General features: G+C 34.4%; 1 protein-coding gene and 1 long non-coding RNA gene across 2 annotated transcripts; one reads left to right on the top strand and one right to left on the bottom strand.

Annotated features, from left to right (window-relative positions):
- Positions 1 to 404: 404 nt before the first annotated feature.
- LOC130247245 (uncharacterized) lies at positions 405 to 1,404 on the bottom strand. Its single transcript, XR_008839512.1, has 2 exons — positions 1,354 to 1,404; positions 405 to 849 (listed from the first exon to the last, which is right to left on the bottom strand). It is a non-coding gene; the product is annotated as an uncharacterized LOC130247245 (long non-coding RNA).
- Positions 1,405 to 3,726: 2,322 nt separating this feature from the next.
- On the top strand, positions 3,727 to 20,503 carry LOC130246315 (UPF0711 protein C18orf21 homolog). The gene is made up of 5 exons (XM_056479193.1): positions 3,727 to 3,948; positions 13,897 to 13,916; positions 15,944 to 16,143; positions 19,548 to 19,653; positions 20,415 to 20,503. Exons 1-5 carry the CDS (start codon positions 3,875 to 3,877, stop codon positions 20,501 to 20,503), a joined length of 489 nt encoding a protein of 162 aa, XP_056335168.1. The 5' UTR covers positions 3,727 to 3,874.
- The last annotated feature ends 2,470 nt before the right edge of the window (positions 20,504 to 22,973 follow it).

Below are 22,973 nucleotides of genomic sequence, written 5' to 3'. Positions count from 1 at the left end.
TGTTTTCCAGTACTGGGTTGCAGCTGGAAGGGCATCCGCTGCGTAAAACATATGCTGGATGAGTTGGCAGTTTGTTCTGCTGTGGCAACCCCAGATTAATAAAGAGACTAAGCCGAAAAGAAAATGAATGAATGAATTCATATTGTTTTCATCAAGATAATATGCTCTTTCTTTCTACAATATTTTTTGCTTGGCTGATATAAAATAATTTATAATCATATGATAATCTATAATCATTTTCTTAAAGAATTTACTTATGTAAGTTTGTTTAAGCCATATTTAAAAGTCTATTCCAAACTCTGCAATGAAAGAAATGTTCTTTCCACACTCTGTTCTATTCTTGTCCCGCTGACAGACTGACGCATTGAACAGAGCAAAGAAATGTTTTTGATTCCAATACAGGGTTTCATTAAATTGTCTGCACTATTTTTATTCATTGTCAAAAGTAAACAAGCAAAATCACCATCTAAAAGTGCAACTATCTAGAGGTTTTTAAATTTGTTTCTGCATGACATGACAAGTAAAACGAGGACATACAGCATAACGGTGCCAACTCACTTCCAGCTCTCATATCCATCTGTCGTTTTGCCAGCGAATGTGAGACTGTGCTTTACATCTACATTCGGGTGCAGTGACAGAAGTATAAGAGCCCTGCCTGCAAGTTTTAACAGAGCGGCTCACATGGATCTCTGCACCTCCTGAGCTTTCATTCGCAGGTCTCAGCAGAATCAGAGTTGGTGTTGCATTACATATTCGTTGAGAGACTCACTCAGCTCCCTGCCTCCTACAAGCCGGTTTAGCGTTTCCAATATGCTGACAGCACACTTCATCCCCCTCAAGATTTTGGACCTGTGAAAGGCAAAAGGCTTTATTCGTCCTTACAAGCGGGCTCACTTAAAAAAGCACGGTTGATCGAGCCAGAACAACACGAGGAAGCAAAACCCTCCTGTATAGTTTTGCAGTCATTGACACTGACATGCAATATTTTGAGCTCCAATAAGCAAAGTCCCTGCCAAATGTCTGCCTCATATGCAAATAACACGTTCAAGGACAGAAGGATAACCAAGAAGTGTTCATTTATAACACATCTATTGTGTTTTATAATGACACCTACAGAAAATAACAACAACGAATTCATACAGTAAACAAGCCATTTTGTTGGAAAACAGTGGCTATAGTTGCCGCCAAAATCTACATAAATAATAGCCAGTCATCGTCTGTTATAACAATAAAGAAGGAATAATGTAAGAAAGAATGATGGTAACGATTAATAAACAACAAATGACTATTTACAATCAACACAATTTGAAATAAACGTTTACAAGGACACAAAAAAGTGCTGTATGCGCCTACCTGCAGCCGGAGTTCAGTGACACGCGCTCCCGTGAAAGGTGACGCACCGGGACGCACTCGGTCATCAACCGTTTCTTCTTCAGAAAATCTCCGCGGTGAACGAAAGCCCGTTCAGAGTCCCCGTACCTTGTTTTCTTCCCGGTCACGTTATGTGAAGCCTCGTTCACAGCGCTGTAGTGTCATATTATTTGTCGGTGAGTTACGGAGCGCGCGTCTTTCTGCCTCTGCCTCTCTGGCCGCGCGCCCGCTGAGAGTGAACGTGAACTGCTTTCTGCTCTGCCTTAAATATCCAATTTCATCGACGCAGCGCCGCGGGCCATTTGAGTCCGTGATGATGATGATGATGATGATGATAATGATGGTGATCTGTCGAAGCGACGCCGCAACAGGAGGAGTCCAGATTTCGAGTAATGTTAAATGGGCTATTAAAGTCCCTCGACAGTAATTGAGGGAAAAATGTTAGAAACAGTCTTGCGTTCTGCCATAACAGATTCTTTCTTGTTTCTTTTGAGTGTTTGACATTACAGTTTGAATTTGTTTTAGAGTAACAAAAATCTAATTATTAATAACAAAATTAAGTTTTTTATATTAATTATTCATTTTCTTTTCGGATTAGTCTCTTTATTAATCTGGGTTCGCCAGAGCGGAATGAACCGACAAATTATTCAGTATATGTTTTACGCAGCAGATGCCCTTCCAGCCGCAACCCATCACTGGAAACTCCCATACACACACACTCAATTTTAGCATACCCAATTCACCACGTATTTTGACTTGTGGGGGAAACCGGAGCACCCGGAGAAAACTCACGCGAACACGGGGAGAACATGCGAACTCCACACAGAAACGCCAACTGACCCAGCCAAGGCTCGAACCAGCGATCGTGCTACCTACTGCGCCATCATGTTGCCCATATTATATTATATTATATTATATTATATTATATTATATTATATTATATTATATTATATTATATTATATTATATTATATTATATACAACAGTTCTCACTGGTTCTCGAATCTGATTGGCTGATAGCCTTGAGATATTATGCAATATTAGAACATTAAGAACATTAAATAAAACAATGCACGCCTCCACCAGTGCTGTAAAACAGCCATATTGCACTGCTACTTGTGTGATATTACTCATATATTATATTATATTATATTATATTATATTATATTATATTATATTATATTATATTATATTATATTATATTATACAAATTAATGTATCATAATTATTGGTCGTTTATTTTTTAATGGTAATAATGATGACAATGAATATATAACCATCATTATTGTTGTCTTTATTGGTATTATAGTCTTTTTCTGTTTCTGTTTCAGTTATTTTATCGTGTCTACAGTTTGAACCAATATTTGATTTTTATCTTGTTCTGTTTATCTTTTTAAAAATCCTTAAAAAAATTATTATTTAAAAATAGTTTGTCAAAAATACAGCATTTTAAGAGTATTATTAACAATATTTTACTATCAAATTGGTATTGTAAATATATTTACATGATAAATATATTTGGGAATTTTAGATTTTAATTTTGACTGTGGTTACATTGAATTTCCCTATTAATATTGACTATTTAAGTAATAATCATGACAATTTCAACAACAAACCATTAATTATTATTAACAATTTAATTAAACAAATATAATGTTGTATGCTTTATGATTTATTGTTATTATTTTTTTATTAAAAATCTTGACCTTGAAATGTCTGTTTTAATTTTCTCTACGATAGCACAAGAATTATTATTATTATATAATTTTATGTAATGTAATATACACAAGGTATGCAATATAAGTTAGTTTGATATAATGTTGTTTAAACTTACATTCAAATTTTATTATGTAGGCTATGTTATATTATTATTATTATTATTATTATTATTATTATTATTATATTATTATTATTATTATTATTATTATTATTATTAAAGATCTTGTCTTTCATATGTCCTGTAAAATCTGCTGATGAAATCAATTATTTTATTGTGTTTTACTTATGCTTTAAAAGTAAAACCGCATTAGGACCCCTCACACAATAACCCTTGCATATTGGAGTTAAAGTTATATCATATTTAGGCTATTTTTAACAGTTGCATATCCTACATGTATTATGATGGTCTGCACTAAAACGGTATAAGATGAATAACTGTGATTACATTGACAGAATAGTTCTAAATACAATATAAAATAAATTAAATCAGCAAAACACAGTAAGCAGGTGCGAGTAACCTAAATGGCATTCACTTGTTAAATATCCTTTTTAGCGGTCAATCACTGCAGTCGTTCAAAACTCACACTCCCATAATTCCTCGCCCGCATTGAAGAATTATGGGTAAAGTAGAGTCGGGCACTTCCTGCATTCACGTTGGAGAAAGATAACGCACGTGGTTTTAACAGTTTATTTAATGTACCGATGTTAACTGATAATAAGTTGTATGTGTTGTAAATTCGACGCTGAATTTTCATCTTAAAGGCTGGGCTGGAAACGCAGACGCGATGACCCACAACTTTTTACTGAAGGCTTCTTTACTGTACAAAGACATTTGTCCTGAACAGTCGCGCTTTCTCCTGTAAGTACACTTTAATTTCCATTTACAATTTTCATATTTTACATGGCTGTTAACTGTACTTTACATTCGTTTCTCCATGTTTACTGCTGTATTGTCATGAAGTTACCAGTAGATGTCAGACGTCTCTCTCTGTCAACTCGTGATCCATGCTGTTATTGTTAAGACATTTAAGTTTTAATGCAGATCATGTTTATGTCTGATAAAAGTTTAACCGACATTTAGTTTTTGCTTTTTGACTAAACAAATTGGACTACTATGAAAATACAATATGTGTTTTCCTATAGAAATACTAATAATTATTAATATTATAATAATACAAATGCTATTGTTTCATATTGTTCGGGTGGAATAGTTTAATATGTTATTTTAATTATTGTTTATTATTATTATAATTATGAAAATAGGTATAGTCACCATATTAATGACAAAAAAGCATAATAGCAGTTTAAATGTTCTGTATAATAATGCAGATATTAAGTATTGATAATGTAAAACTTATAATTATAATAACAGCAGTATTGCTATTATTTAATATTGTTAATATGAAGTAATGTAATGTCAAAATTAAAGTTACATACAGTGCTCTGCATAATTGAGTGCACACCATTTGAAAATGAATATTTTGATCCATCTCTCAGTGAATATAGGTAATGTATTTTGATTCATTTGAACAAAACCGATATATTTATCCAAATAATATTTTAGTCACCAAACATATTTAGAAATTTAAAAAGATAATACAATTAAATTCAAACAAAATATTGGGGGAAAAATTACAACCTACAAAAATTCACTAAATTTTTCAATTTTTTTGCTTCTCTTGATTTGACCTCTTTTTTTAAAACTTGTATTTAATATTTTTCTATAACATGTACATTTGGGTGTACTAGTTTTTTGACATTAAGTTATTTTGTTAGATAAGCTCCAGATTTGGCTTCAGTTTGGCTTCTGACTAATCTAATGTATATGCATAAATATAATATTGTAATAACTTCCTATTAAAATGTGAATTTAAAAGAAAGATTTGTGAGGCGTGTACTTGTATATGCTGAGCACTGTACTTCATGTTGTTGTTATTAGAAGACATTTAATTTTTTTGTCAGTGCAGATCATGTTTATGTCTGAGAATAACTAAACCGACATTTAGTTTCTGCTCTTGACAAAACACAATTGACTACAATGAAAATATAATATGCATGATGATCAGTGGTTTAAACAACAATAATATAAATTATTTTTATTGATTTTCCTATAGAAATACTGATAATTATTAATATTATTATAATAAATACTATTGATATTATTTTAAATTGTTAAGAATAAGTAATTTGATATATTATTTTAATTGTTTAATGTTGTATTTTTTGGATTTTTTTTTGTAAATGCAAGAGGACCATTTTAATGACAAAATAGCATAATATTAGCAATATTAATCTTTCTTGGTTTTTGCTATTGTACAGTAAACGTTTGTATAATAAAAACTATAAATAATGCAAAAAATTATACTTATAATAACAGTATTGTTATTATTTACTACTGTTAATACAAAATAATTGAATGTTAATATTAAAATATGTAAAATAACATATATGGTGGCGCAGTGGGTAACGCTGTCGCTTCACAGCAAGAAGGTCGCTGGTTCAAGTCCCGACTGGGCTAGTAGGCGTTTCTGTGTGGAGTTTGCGTGTTCTCCCTATGTTGGTGTGGTTTCCTCCGGGTGCTCCGGTTTCCCCCACAAGTGCAAAGACATGCTTTATAGGTGAATTGTGCAAGCTAAATTGTCCATAGTGTATGTGTGTGAATGAGTGTATGGGTGTTTCCCAGTGATAGGTTGCAGCTGGAAGGGCATCTGCTGTGTAAACATATGCTGGAAAAGTTGGCGGTTCATTCCGCTGTGATGACCTCTGATTAATAAAGGGACCTAAGCCGAAAAAAAAAAGAATAAATGAATATAACATATATTATTAGTTATTAGCACTACTGCTACTACTAATAATAACAGCAATAATAATTGTGTTATTACTAATAATTTAAGCTGCTGATAAAGTAAAACATGTCATGTCTGTTAAATTCTCAATATTTGAAATTAATGTTAATTTTATGTAATAATAATGGTATAATCAATAGTTTACAGACAATAATACAAATAATAAAATTACAATAACAATTGCATTTTAAAAATAATTTTATAATAATATTAATAGGTTAATTCATTTTCTTTTCGTCTTAGTCCCTTTATCAATCTGGGGTCGCCACAGCGGAATGAACCGCCAACTTATCCAGCATATGTTTTACGCAACGGAATTGCCCTTCCAGCTGCAACCCATCACTGGGAAACACCCATACACTCCCATTCACACACATACACTACGGACAATTAGCTTACCCAATTCACCTATACCACATGTCTTTGGACTTGTGGGGGAAACCGGAGCACTCGGAGGAAACCCACACCAATATTAATATTGTTATTGATAATTAAATTATTTTATTATTTTATTTTAGTAGTAAATAATTACAACATATTATGTACAACCAAGGTTTAATGACAGAGCAAATAAATAATAGCAAAAGTAAATCACGTGTTTTTACTGATCATTTAATGAAAGTTCAATATTGTAATGAAAGATCAATGAATCAATAACATAATTATAATATAAATTCTTCTTATTTGTTTTTTTTTTAAATACTTCTTCTGCTAATACTATTTTTAATACTTAATACTAATTGTTAATCTTAATGCTGAAATTCTTGTTTTAGTGCACAAGTGCATCTTGTTTACATTTTTGTGAATAGCAGAAAAGCACCATCAATGTGATGAGATAAGCACGTGCGCTCAAATCTCATCAGCTAAACAGTGTGTTAGTAATTTAGCAGTTTTTGTTCGCTGTATTGGGTTAATCACACGTGTAACATTATTAAGCACATGTCCCTTTAATATACTGAAAGTGAAGGGAACAATTTCTCATCTCATTTGAAAAATCCCTAATAATCACCCACTGCATATATGAATTGCACCTTTATAGATTTAATCTTTTTAACCAGTGTTTTGATCTTAAAAAGCATTGCAGTTTATATGAAGTGTCAATATTGGAGAACAGTTCGTAAACCACTTTATGGTTCATTCACATATCAAATGTTTTTCTTTAATAGTTTTTGTCTTGTTTCTAGTCCATATATCTAAAATTTCTTAAATCAAGAAGCATTTTCTAGACAGAAAAAGATATTTCTTGCTTTCAGAAAGTAGATATTATAAATAAGTAAGTTTGTTCATAAAACAAGCAAAATAGTCTGCCAATGGACTAAACCAAATATGAAAGATACACTGTAAAAAAACGCAAATCGATTAAGTTAATGTAACTGTTTTAATACATTTTAGTGGATTGAACATAACAATTAAGTTTGTTCCAAAAAACCCTTAAGAATTGTGTTGCTTCAACTCAATTTTGAGCAGATTGGCAGATACTTTGCTTGCGGTTGGTTATAATGGCATTGGATGAGAACAGAAGGATGCATGTATGCTTAAAAGTAGCATATTGGGAAACAGTTTCTATCTTGCAAAGTCATTGAAAGCAGACACTTTTAGCTGACAGGGTTGTCATATATTTAAGTAAATAAACCATCAGCTTAACATATTAACACCAATCACTATGAGGAATCATAAAGTGTTCTTTAATTTTGATCATAGATTTTATTTCATTCATTCATTCATTTTTCTTTCGGCTTAGTCCGTTTATTAATCTGGGGTCGCCACAGCGGAATGAACCGCCAACTTATTTAGCATATGTTTTACTCAGTGGATGCCCTTCCAGCTGCAACCCATCACTGGGAAAGTTTTTTTATTTTCATTTTTTCACAAATATTGAATACTGTGCTTCTATATATTTATTTATATATGTTCCCCCTTATTTATGCTTTTGAATTGCATTATGAGACCTTGATCTTTCTTCCAACAACTTTTAACTGTAAAAAGTTTGAATAAGTGACTTTTATTAACATTTTTAATAGCTTAAAGTGATATATTGTCTGAGTTGTTGTTGTACACTCACTAGCCTATTTATTAGGTACACCTTACTAGTACCGGGTTGGACCCCTTTGCCTTCAGAGCTGCCTTAATCCTTTGTGGCATAGATTCAACAAAGTACTGGAAATATTCCTCAGAGATTTTGGTCCATATTTACATGACAGCATCACACAGTTGCTGCAGATTTGTCGGCTGCACATCCATGCTGCAAATCTCATGTTCCATCACATCCCAAAGGTGCTCTATTGGATTGAGCTCTGGTGACTGTGGAGGCCATTTAAGTACAGTGAACTCATTGTCATGTTCAAGAAACCAGTCTGAGATGGTTCGCGCTTTATTGACTTGGCGCGTTATCCTGCTGGAAGATGGGTAAACTGTGGTCATAAAGGGATGGACATGGTCAGCAACAATACTCAGGTAGGCTGTGGTGTTTGACATGATGCTCAATTGAAATAGGCTCAAGAAAACATCCCCCACATCATTACATCATTAACCACCACCAGCCTGAATTGTTGATTCAAGGCAGGATAAATCCATGCTTTCATGTTGTTGAAGCCAAATTCTGACCCATCCTTCTACCATCCGAATGTCGCAGCAGAAATCGAGACTCATCAGTCCAGGCAACGTTTTTCCAATCTTCTTTTGTCCAATTTCGCTGAGCCTGTGGTGTAGCCTCAGTTTCCTGTTCTTAACTGACAGGAGTGCCACCCGGTGTGGTCTTCTGTTGCTGTAGCCCATCCACCTCAAGTTTGGATGTGTTGTGTGTTCATAGATGCTCTTCTGCATACCTCGTTTGTAACAAGTGGTTATTTGAGTTTACCGTTGCCTTTCTATCAGCTCAAACTAGTCTGGTCATGGCATCAACTGACCTCTTCTGACCTCAACTGACCTCCTCTGGCATCAAGACATTTGAAAATGTCCCACAGAACTGCCACTCACTGAATATTTCTCTTTTTCAGACTATTCTCTGTAAACACTAGAGATGGTTGTGCGTGAAAACCCCAGTAGATCAGCAGTTTCTGAAATACTCAGACCAGCTCGTCTGGCACCAACAACCATGTCATGGTTAAAGTCACTTAAATCACCTTTCTTCCCATTCTGATATTCGGTTTGAACTGCAGCAGATCGTCTTGACCATGTCTACATGCCTAAATGCATTGAGTTAACTGCCATGTGATTGGCTGATTAGAAATTTGCATTAATGAGCAGTTGGACAGGTGTACCTAATAAAGACTTATTTCTTTATATATTATTTCTCATACATTATATTATTTCAAGCTAATATAATGTCAATAAAGTCACTTTATTAAACTGTACAGTTCAATTTTCAACATCAAAAGACAACAGAGCAGAGATCAAGGTTCCGTAATGCAATTCACAAGAGTAAATAAATAGAAAATACTTGTGAAATACAAAATACGGAAAGCGTTTATTAACAGATTTTTTTTCGATGTGTATGACTATGAATCGTTTCCTAATCGACTCAATTTTACACTCAAGCACATTTCATAAGTACTTGGGAGTGCTTTAAGTGTATTAGATATTGACTGTGTTCTCACAGCAGAGTGAGTGAAGATAAATAACACACAGCCTTGAGTTGTGGCATGTTTTCCTTGGATTAAATGTCTCCCCGGCCCATGTTCAGATTTCATGCACTGCATGTTTTGCGCATTAGTTGCTTGTTGTGTTGGAAGAGCACAGGGTACATTTGTAATGACTCACGGCGGTTTCTGTGCGTAGCTTACTGGAACCCGTCATCTGAAAGAATGCTTGCCATGAGACCTTTTTAAGAAAGTGCGCAGAGGTTGCATTCTTGTTATAAATCTCTTGTGTTAAGCCTCTTAAATGGAAGGCTGACTGTCTATATCTTCCACAGGTGTCATCATAAGGCACGTTTTGCTTCTGTCGGTAAACATAAGCTGTTGTGTCCGGTTTGGAGTTGTCTAAAGAAGACTGTAATGGGGCATTATTCTCTTTCTTGATTTTAATCGCAGAGGTTTAGAGTCTTTGTTGATAATAATCATGCCTTGACAGCACATTGTAAATTAAATTACAAGGGCTTTTTTCTTATCCTGGTTGTGAGAGCACTTAAAGGAGCTGCATTATTAAATAGGTACATTTATTTAAATAAGATTTCCACAAGGGGGAATCATAGCCATTGGCTTAGTTGGAAGTAGCAGTAAGCATTTCATAAATTACACAGAATTAATTAATTTATAAGGAAGAAAACAGTGATCTTAAGCATGATCCAAAATAGAAGATAAACTAATTGTAAATAAAGTAAATATAGTAGGACTGCATGATATTGGAAAAAAAAGTGTTTTTTTTTTTCTACAATTATATATTTGAAATTAATATAATTTCACCAGATGACTTAGTTTAATTAGTAATTAATGATTTAATAGGACAGTTAATCTGCATAAATGAAACACACAGCGTTTTATTGATTTAAAAAAAAAAACAAACTTTATGCTCCTATCTGTATTAGAGTATAAATTGAACATTAAATGTAAATAACGCTGCATAGTCTCATTGGTTAAAAAAGTTAAACACAATTAATCTTAATAAAACTGCTATTGTTATCGTTTAAACCAACACAAATGGTTTAAATGCACTTGAAATCTTACCTGAAACTCTTATTCTGTGACGTGACTATTGCGCATTTACACATAGCAAAAGTTGATGCTGAAGAAATTTTATTGTGCAGCCCTGAAATAAAGTCTGTTTTTTTTCTTTTGCAAAAAAGCTGTATTTTAAAAATCAAGCTTTTTGGTAGTTCAACAAAATACAGTAATCAGCATTTGAAGTCAATCAAAACCTTTCATCAAAGTTGTGATAAAACTGACAATTAAAAAAAAAAAAAAAACTAGTGCATATTTTCTGACTTTTCAGAAAAGCTCAGAGAAATAACAAAAAAAATGAAATGAGTGTTAGTCAAAAGTATAAATTAAAAAAAGAAATAAATAAGAAAATAAAAAATTGTAACCTTTTAATGCAATAAAAACAAAGTTTTTGTTTGCAAAAGACAATAATAAGATGATACTTTTAGACAACACTAAAACAAGTTAAATAATTAAGTAAAGAAAATTATAGAAAAAATTTCATTCATTCATTCATTTCTTTTCTTTCGGCTTAATCCCTTATTAATCTGGGGTCGCCACAGCGGAATGAACTGCCAACTTATTCAGCATATGTTTTACGCAGTGGATGCTCTGACACTGTAAAAAGGTCATTTCCAGCCATAGACTTTTTTTGGACTGGAGATTCGAGTGTCATCGAGTGACAGAATCTTGTGGGAGTACTATACAGGATTATTAAAAGGGATTATAGATTAGGGGATAGGGATGCTCAAAATACCCAATTAACCGCTAACGTTGCGTTTGTAACCGGTTAATGGTATCAGTTAAACTATTAAAAAAATATTATTTATATATTTTTGGAGAGGTGCTCTTTTTAATGGTTTACAAACGGCCGCGGTGTTTTACACGCTGCTTATGCACCTTGCACAACCTCATGTTTTGCAGTTGCACGATCTGTGCTCCCAGTTGAAATAAAAGTCTTTACAAATCTTGAATATCACAAGTTATTAAATGTTACGATTATAACAACATCGACAGCAACACTCGCACACAATACACAGCTGATTCAGTCATTTCCTAGTGACATTAAAAAGAGCACCACGCTTCTTTTTTTTCTTGTCAACAAAAAGGCGGTGTGGTGTGCCTCCCGTTTTGGAAAGAAAAAGCACATTCGCTGTGATCGGCCCCCAAAAATATGCAACTGCAACACATATATGTTAACTCGTGAGATGGTAACACGTGCATACAGATGTATTATGCCAAAGAAGCAAGGTGAAAGAAGGATATTGCTGGTCACAGTTTGACACAGACGAGTTGATACCAAACCAGCGCTGACCGCTTCTGTCCTGGATCATAAACTCAACGAATAGGCTCCTGGTGATTTGGTGTACAATCAACAAACAAATCTTTTTTCCATTTGGAAAATTACAGTTATTAATAGTTCTTATATATATCAATTTTTAAAATAGCCTACATAAGATTTTTTTTAGATGTTTGCATAATGAATAACTGCACTAAACTGAGGCTCTCATTTTATAGCTTATAAAACATGTATGCAAATTAATGCAATATCATATGTAAACAACTAAATTGCTATAGTAGCCTATACTTACAAAAATCAACATATGAGCCTTAAGGTTCGTTGTCATTGTCTATTATCACACGCAGCATGCGCACACATGAACCGCGAGTGAGACAGAGGAAATAAGTCGTAATCGTAAGACATAATCTTTAAACTAATGGACTTCTATTAAAATGTTGACAGATGTTTTGTGATATAATAATAACAGCGCAGCATTAATTAAATGCATATGGAGGTAGCCTGATTTTTGTATTTTTTTATTTTTGACGGAAGAATGGATTGGATTAATGATTGGAATAAACAGCCTATGCCGGTTTTTAAAAAGGATTCAGTCAGTGTTTTAGTTTTGTAATCTAAATTTGTCATTAATGAAAAATATTAAGGGCAGGACTATTTATTTTATTCTTTTTATTTTGTTATTCTGTTTTTCCTATGTTGTTGGAAATGCTGCAGGTGCGTGAACATGCTCTGTTATGTTCTGTATGCTGCTGTTCGCATGTAATAAATCAGTATTTTAAAATGCAATATTTAATATGTCACAATAATAGACACGTCAATAATTTTTTATTTATTAAATTATATTTAATACTAATCTGACCAGTTAACAGTAATATTCAGTTAACGAGCGGCGGTTGTCGATTGGCAAAATTAACCGTAATGTTTATTTAAAAAAAGGCATGGCAGTAAAACACGAACGCAGTTATAAATGTTTTGAAACATGTGCTTGTTTGTTGTGAAAAATTCGAATGACAAAATGTAAAAAAAAAAAATACTAATTAGTGTATCTGTTTTCTTGCGTGTGCAGCCATGCTGCCGTTGTAGCTGGTGTATTCTGGGAAACTTTCGTACCCCTTGGTTTCGAGTGTGGTCGGGAAAAATCTCGGTTTCAAGGGGTATCTAGCCCTTTTGCTTAGCCCTACGCCTTCAAGATAAAGAGAATTGGGACACCCCAACCCTTCACGTGAAACGAGGGGTAGGGGTAAGGGGAAACATATATCGATATATATTACTTATTTTTATTTATTTTTTTGCTAAACAAATGCATAACTTTGTTTGTAAAGTGTTAGGATGTTTGGAGGCCATTTATCAGACTTCATAGCAGGCTGGAATTATTTCCCTTCACACTTCATCACCACCCAGATAACAGCTCAATGTCCTCTCAATGGGAACAAGAGGTCTGCCCTGGCTCTGTGGGACACGCTGGGAAACATCCGCTGTGGCATTACAAACACTTGCAGATGATGGAGCCAATGCATGATGAGAATTAACTGCCCCCGTTAGCATACACGTGCCACACAATAACAACAGGCAGCTTTTAGCAATGGGAACTAATTTTAGACAGGATTATGAAGCTAGACAAAGGAGGCTGGCAGAACAACACCATCTCCTAAAATTAGCAAGGACACTCAAAGTCTCGAGAGGGAAATGAAAGCCCCGGGGAGTCACGGTCATAAGTTCAAGCACCGACAGCATTTTGACCTCAGTATTTTTAAGGAGTCATGCTGTAATTCTTACTGAGTGCATTGATTGCTATTAGACTGAGTGTATACCAGACTGCAGCGTTTTCTGTTATTCACACACTGTTGCAGAGTATCTGCCCTGCATGTATGAATCTATAAGATATAAACAAACCGCAGGCTTACTTTTAGATGGGGCACAAGACCAATGCCAAGATTGTGAATTATTCATATGCTGCAATATTTGAGTATAACTATTTTAGTCTGAGATTTACAGCTTAACTCTTTTTTTTGTTTTTCTTACAGGCAGAGGCATCAGAGCACTGGCAAGTTATAGCTTTATTTATATTAATATATTTAAACATTATTTTATCTGTCCGTCTGTCTATCTGTCTGTCTGATTGTCTGTCTGTCTGTCTGTCTGTCTGTCCTGTCTGTCTGTCTGTCTGTCTGATTGCCATTCTATCTATCAATTTATCTGCCTGTATGTCTGTCAGTCTGTCTAATTATCTCTCTGTCTGTCTGTCTGATTGTCATTCAGTCAATCTATCTATCTATCTCTCCGTTCGTTTGTCCGTCCATCCATCTACATGATAAATCATGCTAGCAGTGTGTTAATAATGTTAGAACCATGCAAGCGACATGCTAAATGTTATCTGTTGGCTAAATCATAAACATCCATCTGAATCATGCAAGAACAAAACTGCTACAAATAGTTTTAAATGGTGCTACAGTCATGCTAGCATACTACATCATGCTAGCAGTGTAATAATCAAGTTAGAACCATGCTAGCAACATGGTTAAACATTAGCAGTTGGCTAAATCATGCTATAAACATCCATCCATCTCATAAATCATGCTAGAAGTGATAATCATATTAGAACCATGCTAGCAGCATGTAAGCTGTAGCAATTGATTAAATCATGCTAAACACCCTTCTATCAATGCTAAAAATAGTTTTGAATGGTGCCGCAATCATGCTAACATACCAAAGTATGCTCGCAGTGTGGTAGTCATGTTAGAACTATGCTAGAAATATGTTAAAATGTTTGTTGGTTAAATCATGGTATAAACACCCATTTTCATATTCTAATCATGCTAGCAGTGTGGTAATTGTATTAGAACCATGCTAGCAACATAGTAAATGTTAGCTGTTGGTTAAATCATGCTATAAACATTCATCCATCCGCATGATAAATCATGCTAGCAGTGTGGTAGTCATGTTAGAAGCTGCTAGCAACCTGCTGTAATGTTAGCAGTTGACTAAATCATGCTATAAACATCCATTCATCTGATAAATTGTACTAGCAGTGTGGTAATCATGTTAGACCCATGCTAGCAAACTGCTATAATTTTAGCAGTTGGCTAAATTATGCTATAAACATCCATTCATCTGATAAATTATGCTAGCAGTGTGGTAATCATGTTAGACCCATGCTAGCAAACTGCTATAATGTTAGCAGTTGGCTAAATTATGCTATAAACATCCATTCATCCATCCAATAAATCATGCTAGCAGTGCGAGAAATCATGTTGAAACCATGCTAACAACATGATAAATGTTAGTTGTTGGCTAAATCATGCTATAAACATCGATCAAAATTTTTCTAACTTTAATGATCTAATTTTAATTATTTATCAAAAATTGAAGCGCAAAATATTATCTCATGCTTTACTGTAAAGTTTTGTAATATGTTTTATTTATATTAATTTGTTTATTTGTATAAACTCTTATTGAATATGAGGTTGTTATTGAAGTTACTAGTATGTATTATTTGTATTATGTATTAGGTTATTATTCATTGATCTTGCCATGAAATAGCCGTAGGTTGCCGATATGGCAATAAACTACATATATATTAAGAAACCTCATTTAGATGTCAAGTCAAATGTTTAAGAATGCAGAAATATGAAATAATGAAATATAAAAAACTAATGATTGTAGGCCCAACATGAAATATGGTAAACATTGTGCTTATGCTTGCAACTTCTCACCATTCTGGTATATAGAACAGCCCTCACATGTGGATGCAGGTAACAATTGCCAATGTTTATTGTCTATACAAGACCTTGTCAGCAACACAAAAGAAAGTTGGTTTTAAAGGTAGGGTGCCCCTCGCTAAATCCATTAAGTCCAACCACAATTCCTGATGTAAAACTAGAATCCATTTCTACGGCCTTTACAAACCTCAAAGACAGCCCGACAGCGGGGTAGGATGACCACATATTACAAAAGCTGTTTTCCAAAGTCCAAAATGCCAAACCCTCCTCAGAATAGAGCACAGCATCACCTGCTTTATTTTAACCAGTTGCCATGCCAAAAACCTTATCTATATTTCTCCCTCTGTTTCAGCCGCTGCCCTGCCGCAGTCTATAATCTGCCCCTTCTGTTTCGAGTGGCGGACACTGGGCAATCATCACGTGCGTCTGCGGCCCAAGCGAAAGCCCACGGCGGGGATTAGACGACTTCTGAAGAGAGAGTCTGCAGGAAAGAGACTCAGCGCTGAACAGACTGCAGTCCTGCAAAAGTTTAAAAGAGCCTCCAATGCTCTGGTGAGGTCAAGGCCACCTGTTTTATGTCCACTTCAGTTTATTTTCTGCCCTCAGTATCATAAGTGCGGGTATTTAAGATTAGATTAGATGTATGAATGGAAATCTGAAATAACATGCACCATTTTAACGTTGAGTTGAAGACCAAAGGATTCATATTTATAAAATATTTCCCAAGTGATGTTTAACAGAGCAAGGATTTATTTCAGAATCAGAATTTTATTGCCAAGTGTGCTTCACACACACAAGGAATTTGTTTTGGCTAAAGAAGCTTCCAGTGTACATAAAGTGACAAGTGACAACACAAATAAATCTGAAAAAATAACATAATAATAATAAAAATGATGAACATTAAACAGATTGCAGTTAGTGAATAGAAACCTGGATGTTGAGTTGTATGTACAGATTGTATAAATATACAGGTTATAAGGTGCTGTGTACAAGTGCGAATGTAGAAGGTATTGCATTGTATATTGATATAAGGTGCTGTGTACAAGTGCGTATGAGAAAGTATTGCACATATTATTGCACAGTAGGGGAATATTTAACTGTTCATAAGGTAGACAGCCTGAGGAAAGAAACTTTTCCTGTGTCTGGCTGTTTTGTGCTGGTGCTCTGAAGCGCCGACCAGACGGTAACAGTTCAAACAGGTAGTGTGCTGGGTGTGGGATTTCCACGGTATTTCCTATTATATTTTTTCTTCTGGAGAAAGTCTTATTTATTTTTGCTTGGCTGGAATCATAAAGATTTTTAAATATTTTAGAAATTGTCAGTATTATTTGATGCCTAAATAATTTTTTTTCCTGATTAGATACATATAAAATCAATGAATTATCTAATTCACATAACTTGCCAAGTTAACCTAAATACTTAGTAAAGACTTTATATTGCACTTTAAGCTGAATACTAATATCTTGCAACTAGTGGTGGACCGTTATCGGCGTAACGTGCTGCGATAGAGAATCTTATCGTACGCTAAAAATAATATCGCCGTTAATTTATTCTCAAAGTTGGGTTGGGAGCTGGATCTATTCTGCACAAGCTATGATGACTTTCACCTTGACATTTTAGCGCGGATGTATGCCTGACCGGTGAGCCGTCTGACAAAAAGGGCCCTTCTGAATCAAATCCACAGGATGCCTGACTTAACTGCAGTTCGGAACGTTCACTTTAACTTATGATCATTTCATTCCCCCGTGACCAACTGGCGTATTAGACGCAAATAAGGTGTAAGGACTGGTGAGAGTGTTATGGAATTTAATAACGCACACCAAATGGAAAAGAAAAAAAAAATTCCACATTTCGCAATGTGAATGTGTGTGTGTGTGCGGTGCTTTACTGACAGCCAGGTGTGTGGATCTTGTCGGAAAATATGGCGAAAAGTCCTACATGATGGTAATAGTTTGATTGCGGTGTTTACTTCAACAATGCCACTAATTATATGCATACTCCACAAGTCTTAATTCCATTTCTGTCTAGTTCAGTTATGACTTCAGTCGGATTAAGGTCATCAGAAATCGCTGTTGTGAGTTTATGTGGGCCTACGGTTCAAAAATTATGCTTAACTGAATAAACAGTTAGTAAACACAAGTACATCTTATTGAACATCATTTATTTTCATCACAAATTATCATAGTAGAACAGTTTCTCAAGCAGTTTGTGATGCATTTTGGAAACAGGAGATGAGCCCCTGGTCTAATGTGCCACCTGGCTTGAGGAAACCCGTTCTCAAAGACTCATTAGTTGGGTAGCACACATATTCTGAATGCCTTCGGCAGAATCCAAATGAGCTGTTTTAATCTAGATTAATTCCGAGATTAATGTAGATTAATCTAGATTAAAAAATTTATCTATGCCCACCTATACTTGTAACATAACTAGTAAAATATTATGTACTGTCATTATGCAAAAGACAAGTGTTATGTTACATTATTGTCTGAAAATAAAATATAAATAAAATGTACAGTAAATAAATAAATGAATGCATTTACAACTGCAAATTAAAATTAAAGTAAAATCATACAGACTCCAAACTCCAGAATGTTTAAGCAGGACTTGACAATAAGCTGTTGAGTTATTTTAAAGTAATGCACACCCAATGTGGAGATGAAGTCATGGTATAAGGCAGTGTGATGTTATCAGATATTCTGTGAAAGCATGATTATTATGATTTAATAGATCAATTTTAAAGCTAATAAATGGGACAAGTGCAGTTATGAAAGAAATGGATGGATTGATTGATTATTTGATTATTACCTGATTACAAATTTTCAGCAGTATCATCATCGCTGCTAATAATAATACTATCATGCTACCGAGAAATTAGCTTTTCAGTTGCAGTTTTCTTCATGTAGTTGCCAAACACTGATGACAACACATTACTGTGTGAGTGTGTTTCCTTTTGTCTGTACTGTGTGTGTGCACATTTGGATTTATGTGTTCTTTTTATAGACATTATAATGTAATTTCTAGCTAAGATATATAAATAGTCTGTTGTAAATAATTTGGCATAGTACATAACTGTAAGCAGCCAAATCCTGCTTGGAGCTTCTTTCACTGTTAGTTTAGCTGAAAATACCTCAGTATTTTTAGCAAGCAATCAGAATCAAGCATTCAACAGCTTTGTACAATAGTTATAAACTCACAGTAGAAGTTATCAATGCAGTTAGGGGTGTGCTGTACGAAAAAAACTCAAATATGTTTAATTATATTTCATGTTAGCAGTACATTTCACAATGATTTAAATAGGCAGCCTAGTTTTCCGGAAAAAAAGGCTTTATATAATAAGCAACTTAAATACTTCAGATAATGAAAATTATCTTATTTCATTACAATTTCCCATTGGATTGGGCCTAGATAAATATAGTAAATGAAATTTGAACTTGGTTAATCTTACCATAACAACAAATACTAATAGCTAAAAAATTATTCTTTGTCTATGGAAAAAGGCATCAAAACCACTTTTTAAATTCTGGCTTTTTAGAATTCTCTAGCACTTTACATTTAGAGAGTCTTAGGGCATACTCACGCTATGTACAGTTGCCTTGAACCAGGCCAAAGCACGCTTGTCCCCCCCCCCGTCTCCCCCGACGGCACGCATGTACATTACATTTGTGCTTGGGCATGCTTACGTCATCGAAGATGCGCTGTTCAGTAAGCGCTTTCGCTCAGCACAGTGATTTCTTAAATTATATTGTTTTAGAAATTTTTCGCCGAACAGATCCGCGACTTTTGACGCTCATAAACAATCATAAAGTCCTCGTGCTGTAGGAATTAGAAGGTTAGCTGAAGGTGCAGTGAGCGGTTTGCGTCTTTAATAGTCTACGACAGTTTGTGTTCATTGAACAGTAAGAATGATTAATAAATCCATATGAAACAGTCCTGTAATAGTCACGTCTCATCTTCAGTTTCGGGCTCTGGCACGCTTTGCACTCACAATACAAGCGTATCGCACCAAATCCCAAGTGAACCGCGCTCTGACACGCCTCTTCCTACCAGGCCAGGGCCGGACAAGTGAACTGGGCCTGAGCCCGATTCAGAGCACTCACACTTCTTAAACGATCCGGGAAACGTGCCTGGGCACGGTTTGGATAGTGTGAGTAGGCCCTTAGACACAATCTTTCTGATAGCATTATTGGCTTCGAAGCCACCTTGAAACCCTTTTTTAAATATCCGTCAAATGTCAAGGATAATAGTTTAAAGGTATGACCCTGTCATTGTTTGCAAGATCACCATATTGCTGTGCAAACTGGCCTAGTAATATATGTGTAACATTGTTAACCCATGTATAAAACTGGAGGAACTGATGGAACAATGGTTTTAAAATCTTTTTTTTTTGTCTTTAGTCTTTTTTTTGTTTTGTTCGCCTTTTCTGTCTTTATAGTTGTTGTTGCTTTTCTGTGTTGCTTTTCAAAAAAACAACAAATACTACTAAATGTCACACTTCACTGTTTACAGTGGACAAACCTTAATATTATAAACTTTCCTATATTAATATATGTTCACAAGTATAAAATAAACACCACTTACATAACAGGGAAAACCCTTAAATATAAAAATGGAAATATGTAAACATAAGTCTCGCTGCATGTGAGTTAGCCACACCCACTTATTTACATATGATATATACTGTCATATTGCCCAGCCATATTGAAAATATATTTAATATACATTTCTGAACATTACATCAAGCACGTTTAAGATGTAAGCCTTCATATTTTTATATTGTGATTTTTATTTTATTATTATTTTTTTTAAATGTATTTATTGTAAAGATGCCATTAGAGACAGGGAAATATGGGTGAGTGAGGGTGAATTAGATCAGGATGTGACCCAGGTCAGACTCAGACTGGACATCCCATGAGCCAACAGCACTTAACATTTCTGATTTTAAAGCTTTTTTCCTTCTTTATGTTTATAAGCAACGCATTTTCTCTATTTTTAACAAATCTGAGGGATGCAATGAAAACGTAGTGTGTTGTAATTTAACGTTAATTTAAAAATTAACTATTTTGGCTGCTATTGTTTCAAAGGACACAGACAGGATCATTGATGTTTCCCTAAAAGCAGTCCCCATTGACTTCTACTTCAATATAAAGCCTACTCTTACTAATGCACTCTTTATAGACTGTGGGACACAAATGAAATCTTGTTTTTAAGACGCATCTTAATTCATGATGCAAATGTTCGGAAGTTCAGCCAGGAGTATGATTTTTTTTATTTTTAGAAGCTATGTTAATAGACCATCACACGATAATTCTCAGTCGTCTGGCAGAAAGACATCTCTCAGACACCGAAACGCTCTTTTTATAGCGATTCATTTAGCCTCCGATGACTTTGATCCGAAAGCCAGGAAAATGATTTAGAGCGGAAAAGTTCCCATTTTAAAAGACTCATTCTAAAGCATGACAGGATCTGTGCATGTGCTTCGTTTTAGAAATTAAGCAAGATACCGCAGGACAAAATGTTTCATCCACTGGTAACACACGTTACCAAGTTCCATTAGTTAATATTTACTAAAATGAACAATACATTTATTACACTATTCTTATTTGGGTCACACTTTTTTTTAAGGTTCATTTCTCGCTATTAGAGACGTTTAGAGCTCAAAAATGATAAACTAATAGTTAGTAAGGTAGTAGTTGGGTTCATGTGTTGTGTAGGAGTAGAGATGTAGAAGAAGTAGGGCTGGGTGATATGGCAAAAATGCAGTCTCGATAATTGTTTTCCATATTAAATATAACGATATAGATTTCGATACAGGTTGGTAAACCTTCCAGATTAAAAAGTACCCCAACAATGACTGAAGCCACAAAAATTAGAGGGTCCATTAAATGGCAAACATTTTGGCCGATAATTTTTCAGTGGCCGAAAATTTGGTACATCTCTGATATCAACACAATTTTAGATTCCCATTGTTGTGCATTTCTGCTGTGTGATTGGCTTTGATCAGTCCAGAGCTTATCATTGTTATTGACAAATTTTATCGCGATTCAATAAAATTGTTTATCGGCCCAGCCCTAAGATCAAGATCATACTTGATAAGTACTAATAAACAGAAATATCTTAATTGAGGTAATAAGCAGGTGTTGATAGTGTTAATTGTTAATGTTAGTTAATGAAAATACAGTCATCCATTTTTGTTCCTTGTCTCGTGTATTAACTAATGTAGATGCACAATGTTGAATTTGAATAATGCATTAGAAATGTTAACTGCAATTAATAAATACTGTATAATATAAGTATTGTTCATTCTTAGTTCATGTTAGTAAGTACATTAACTAATGGAACTTTACAGTAAAGTGTGAGCCATGCATTTGACAATTTTGATATTTAGGGCTTTTTGTAAAGTTTTTCTTTCAGTTTAATGTTAAAAACATCCAAAAATGTTTCAGTGTTTATTTTGTTGCTCTTAAGCAATTTGTGTCTCAAGTCTTCAGTTACAATACATATTTTTTATTTGGCTGTTTTCTTCAAATTCAATATTTTAGTCCTGTACCAAGCCTAAATGTCCACTTCAAATTTTACAGAGGAAATTGCTAATGCATAATTTGGTTGATTATATACATTTTATTCAGCAAAAAAAAAAAATTAAAGTCTGTTCACTGTGTTTTCTAAATTGTGGAGCGATTTAAAAATATATTCTCAAAATTCCTGCTGTAAAAACTCTTAATATGCCAAAAAAACCAAAACGATAATACTACCTGTCTGTTATGAGGGGTGCGTACAATGGAGTTAAAGTTTAAATGCAATGTTTATTAAAGGGCCATGAAACCCCCCTTACTCAGCAGGGTGTTTTCACACCTCTAGTTTGAAAGAAGTCAGGAAAGTGGTTGAGTCCAGCTTTGTTTGGGTGGGAGTGTCAAGTGGCCAAAGAGTGAAGGGTTTGCATAAAAAGGGAGTTTCAGTTTTCACAGAGGCAAAGCAACACACAGGGAAAAAGACAGTGACTATGTTTACATGGACATCAGTAATCAAATTATTTGCCAAATTATTAATTTGCAACAAACTTTAACTGTAATTTGGCACTTACACTTTCATTCAGGAACATTTTCATGCATGCCCCTCATGACAAACGAGATATTGGATGCGAGGAACTGCTGGAAGAGTGTTGTTTTAATAGAATGTTTGATACCGCACGACGCCGTATGGGAGAAAAAAAGCCCTTCACATTTCTCGTAATTTACAGACATCCAGTCTACTTGCTAAAATTCACACAAGATCTAATCGCTGTGACGTAGCTCAAAAAAAAATTCAAACTGTAAGAATGAATTTGCTTGAAATAATGCAAAAACAACCAGTTTTCACTTTTTTGTGAAATATATGTGTCCTAA

Source organism: Danio aesculapii, chromosome 19 (genome assembly GCF_903798145.1).
Source record: "Danio aesculapii chromosome 19, fDanAes4.1, whole genome shotgun sequence".
Classification (NCBI taxonomy): Eukaryota; Metazoa; Chordata; class Actinopteri; order Cypriniformes; family Danionidae; genus Danio; species Danio aesculapii.
Note: the sequence above shows the minus strand (reverse complement) of the source record. Positions and strands in the feature narration are given on the sequence as shown.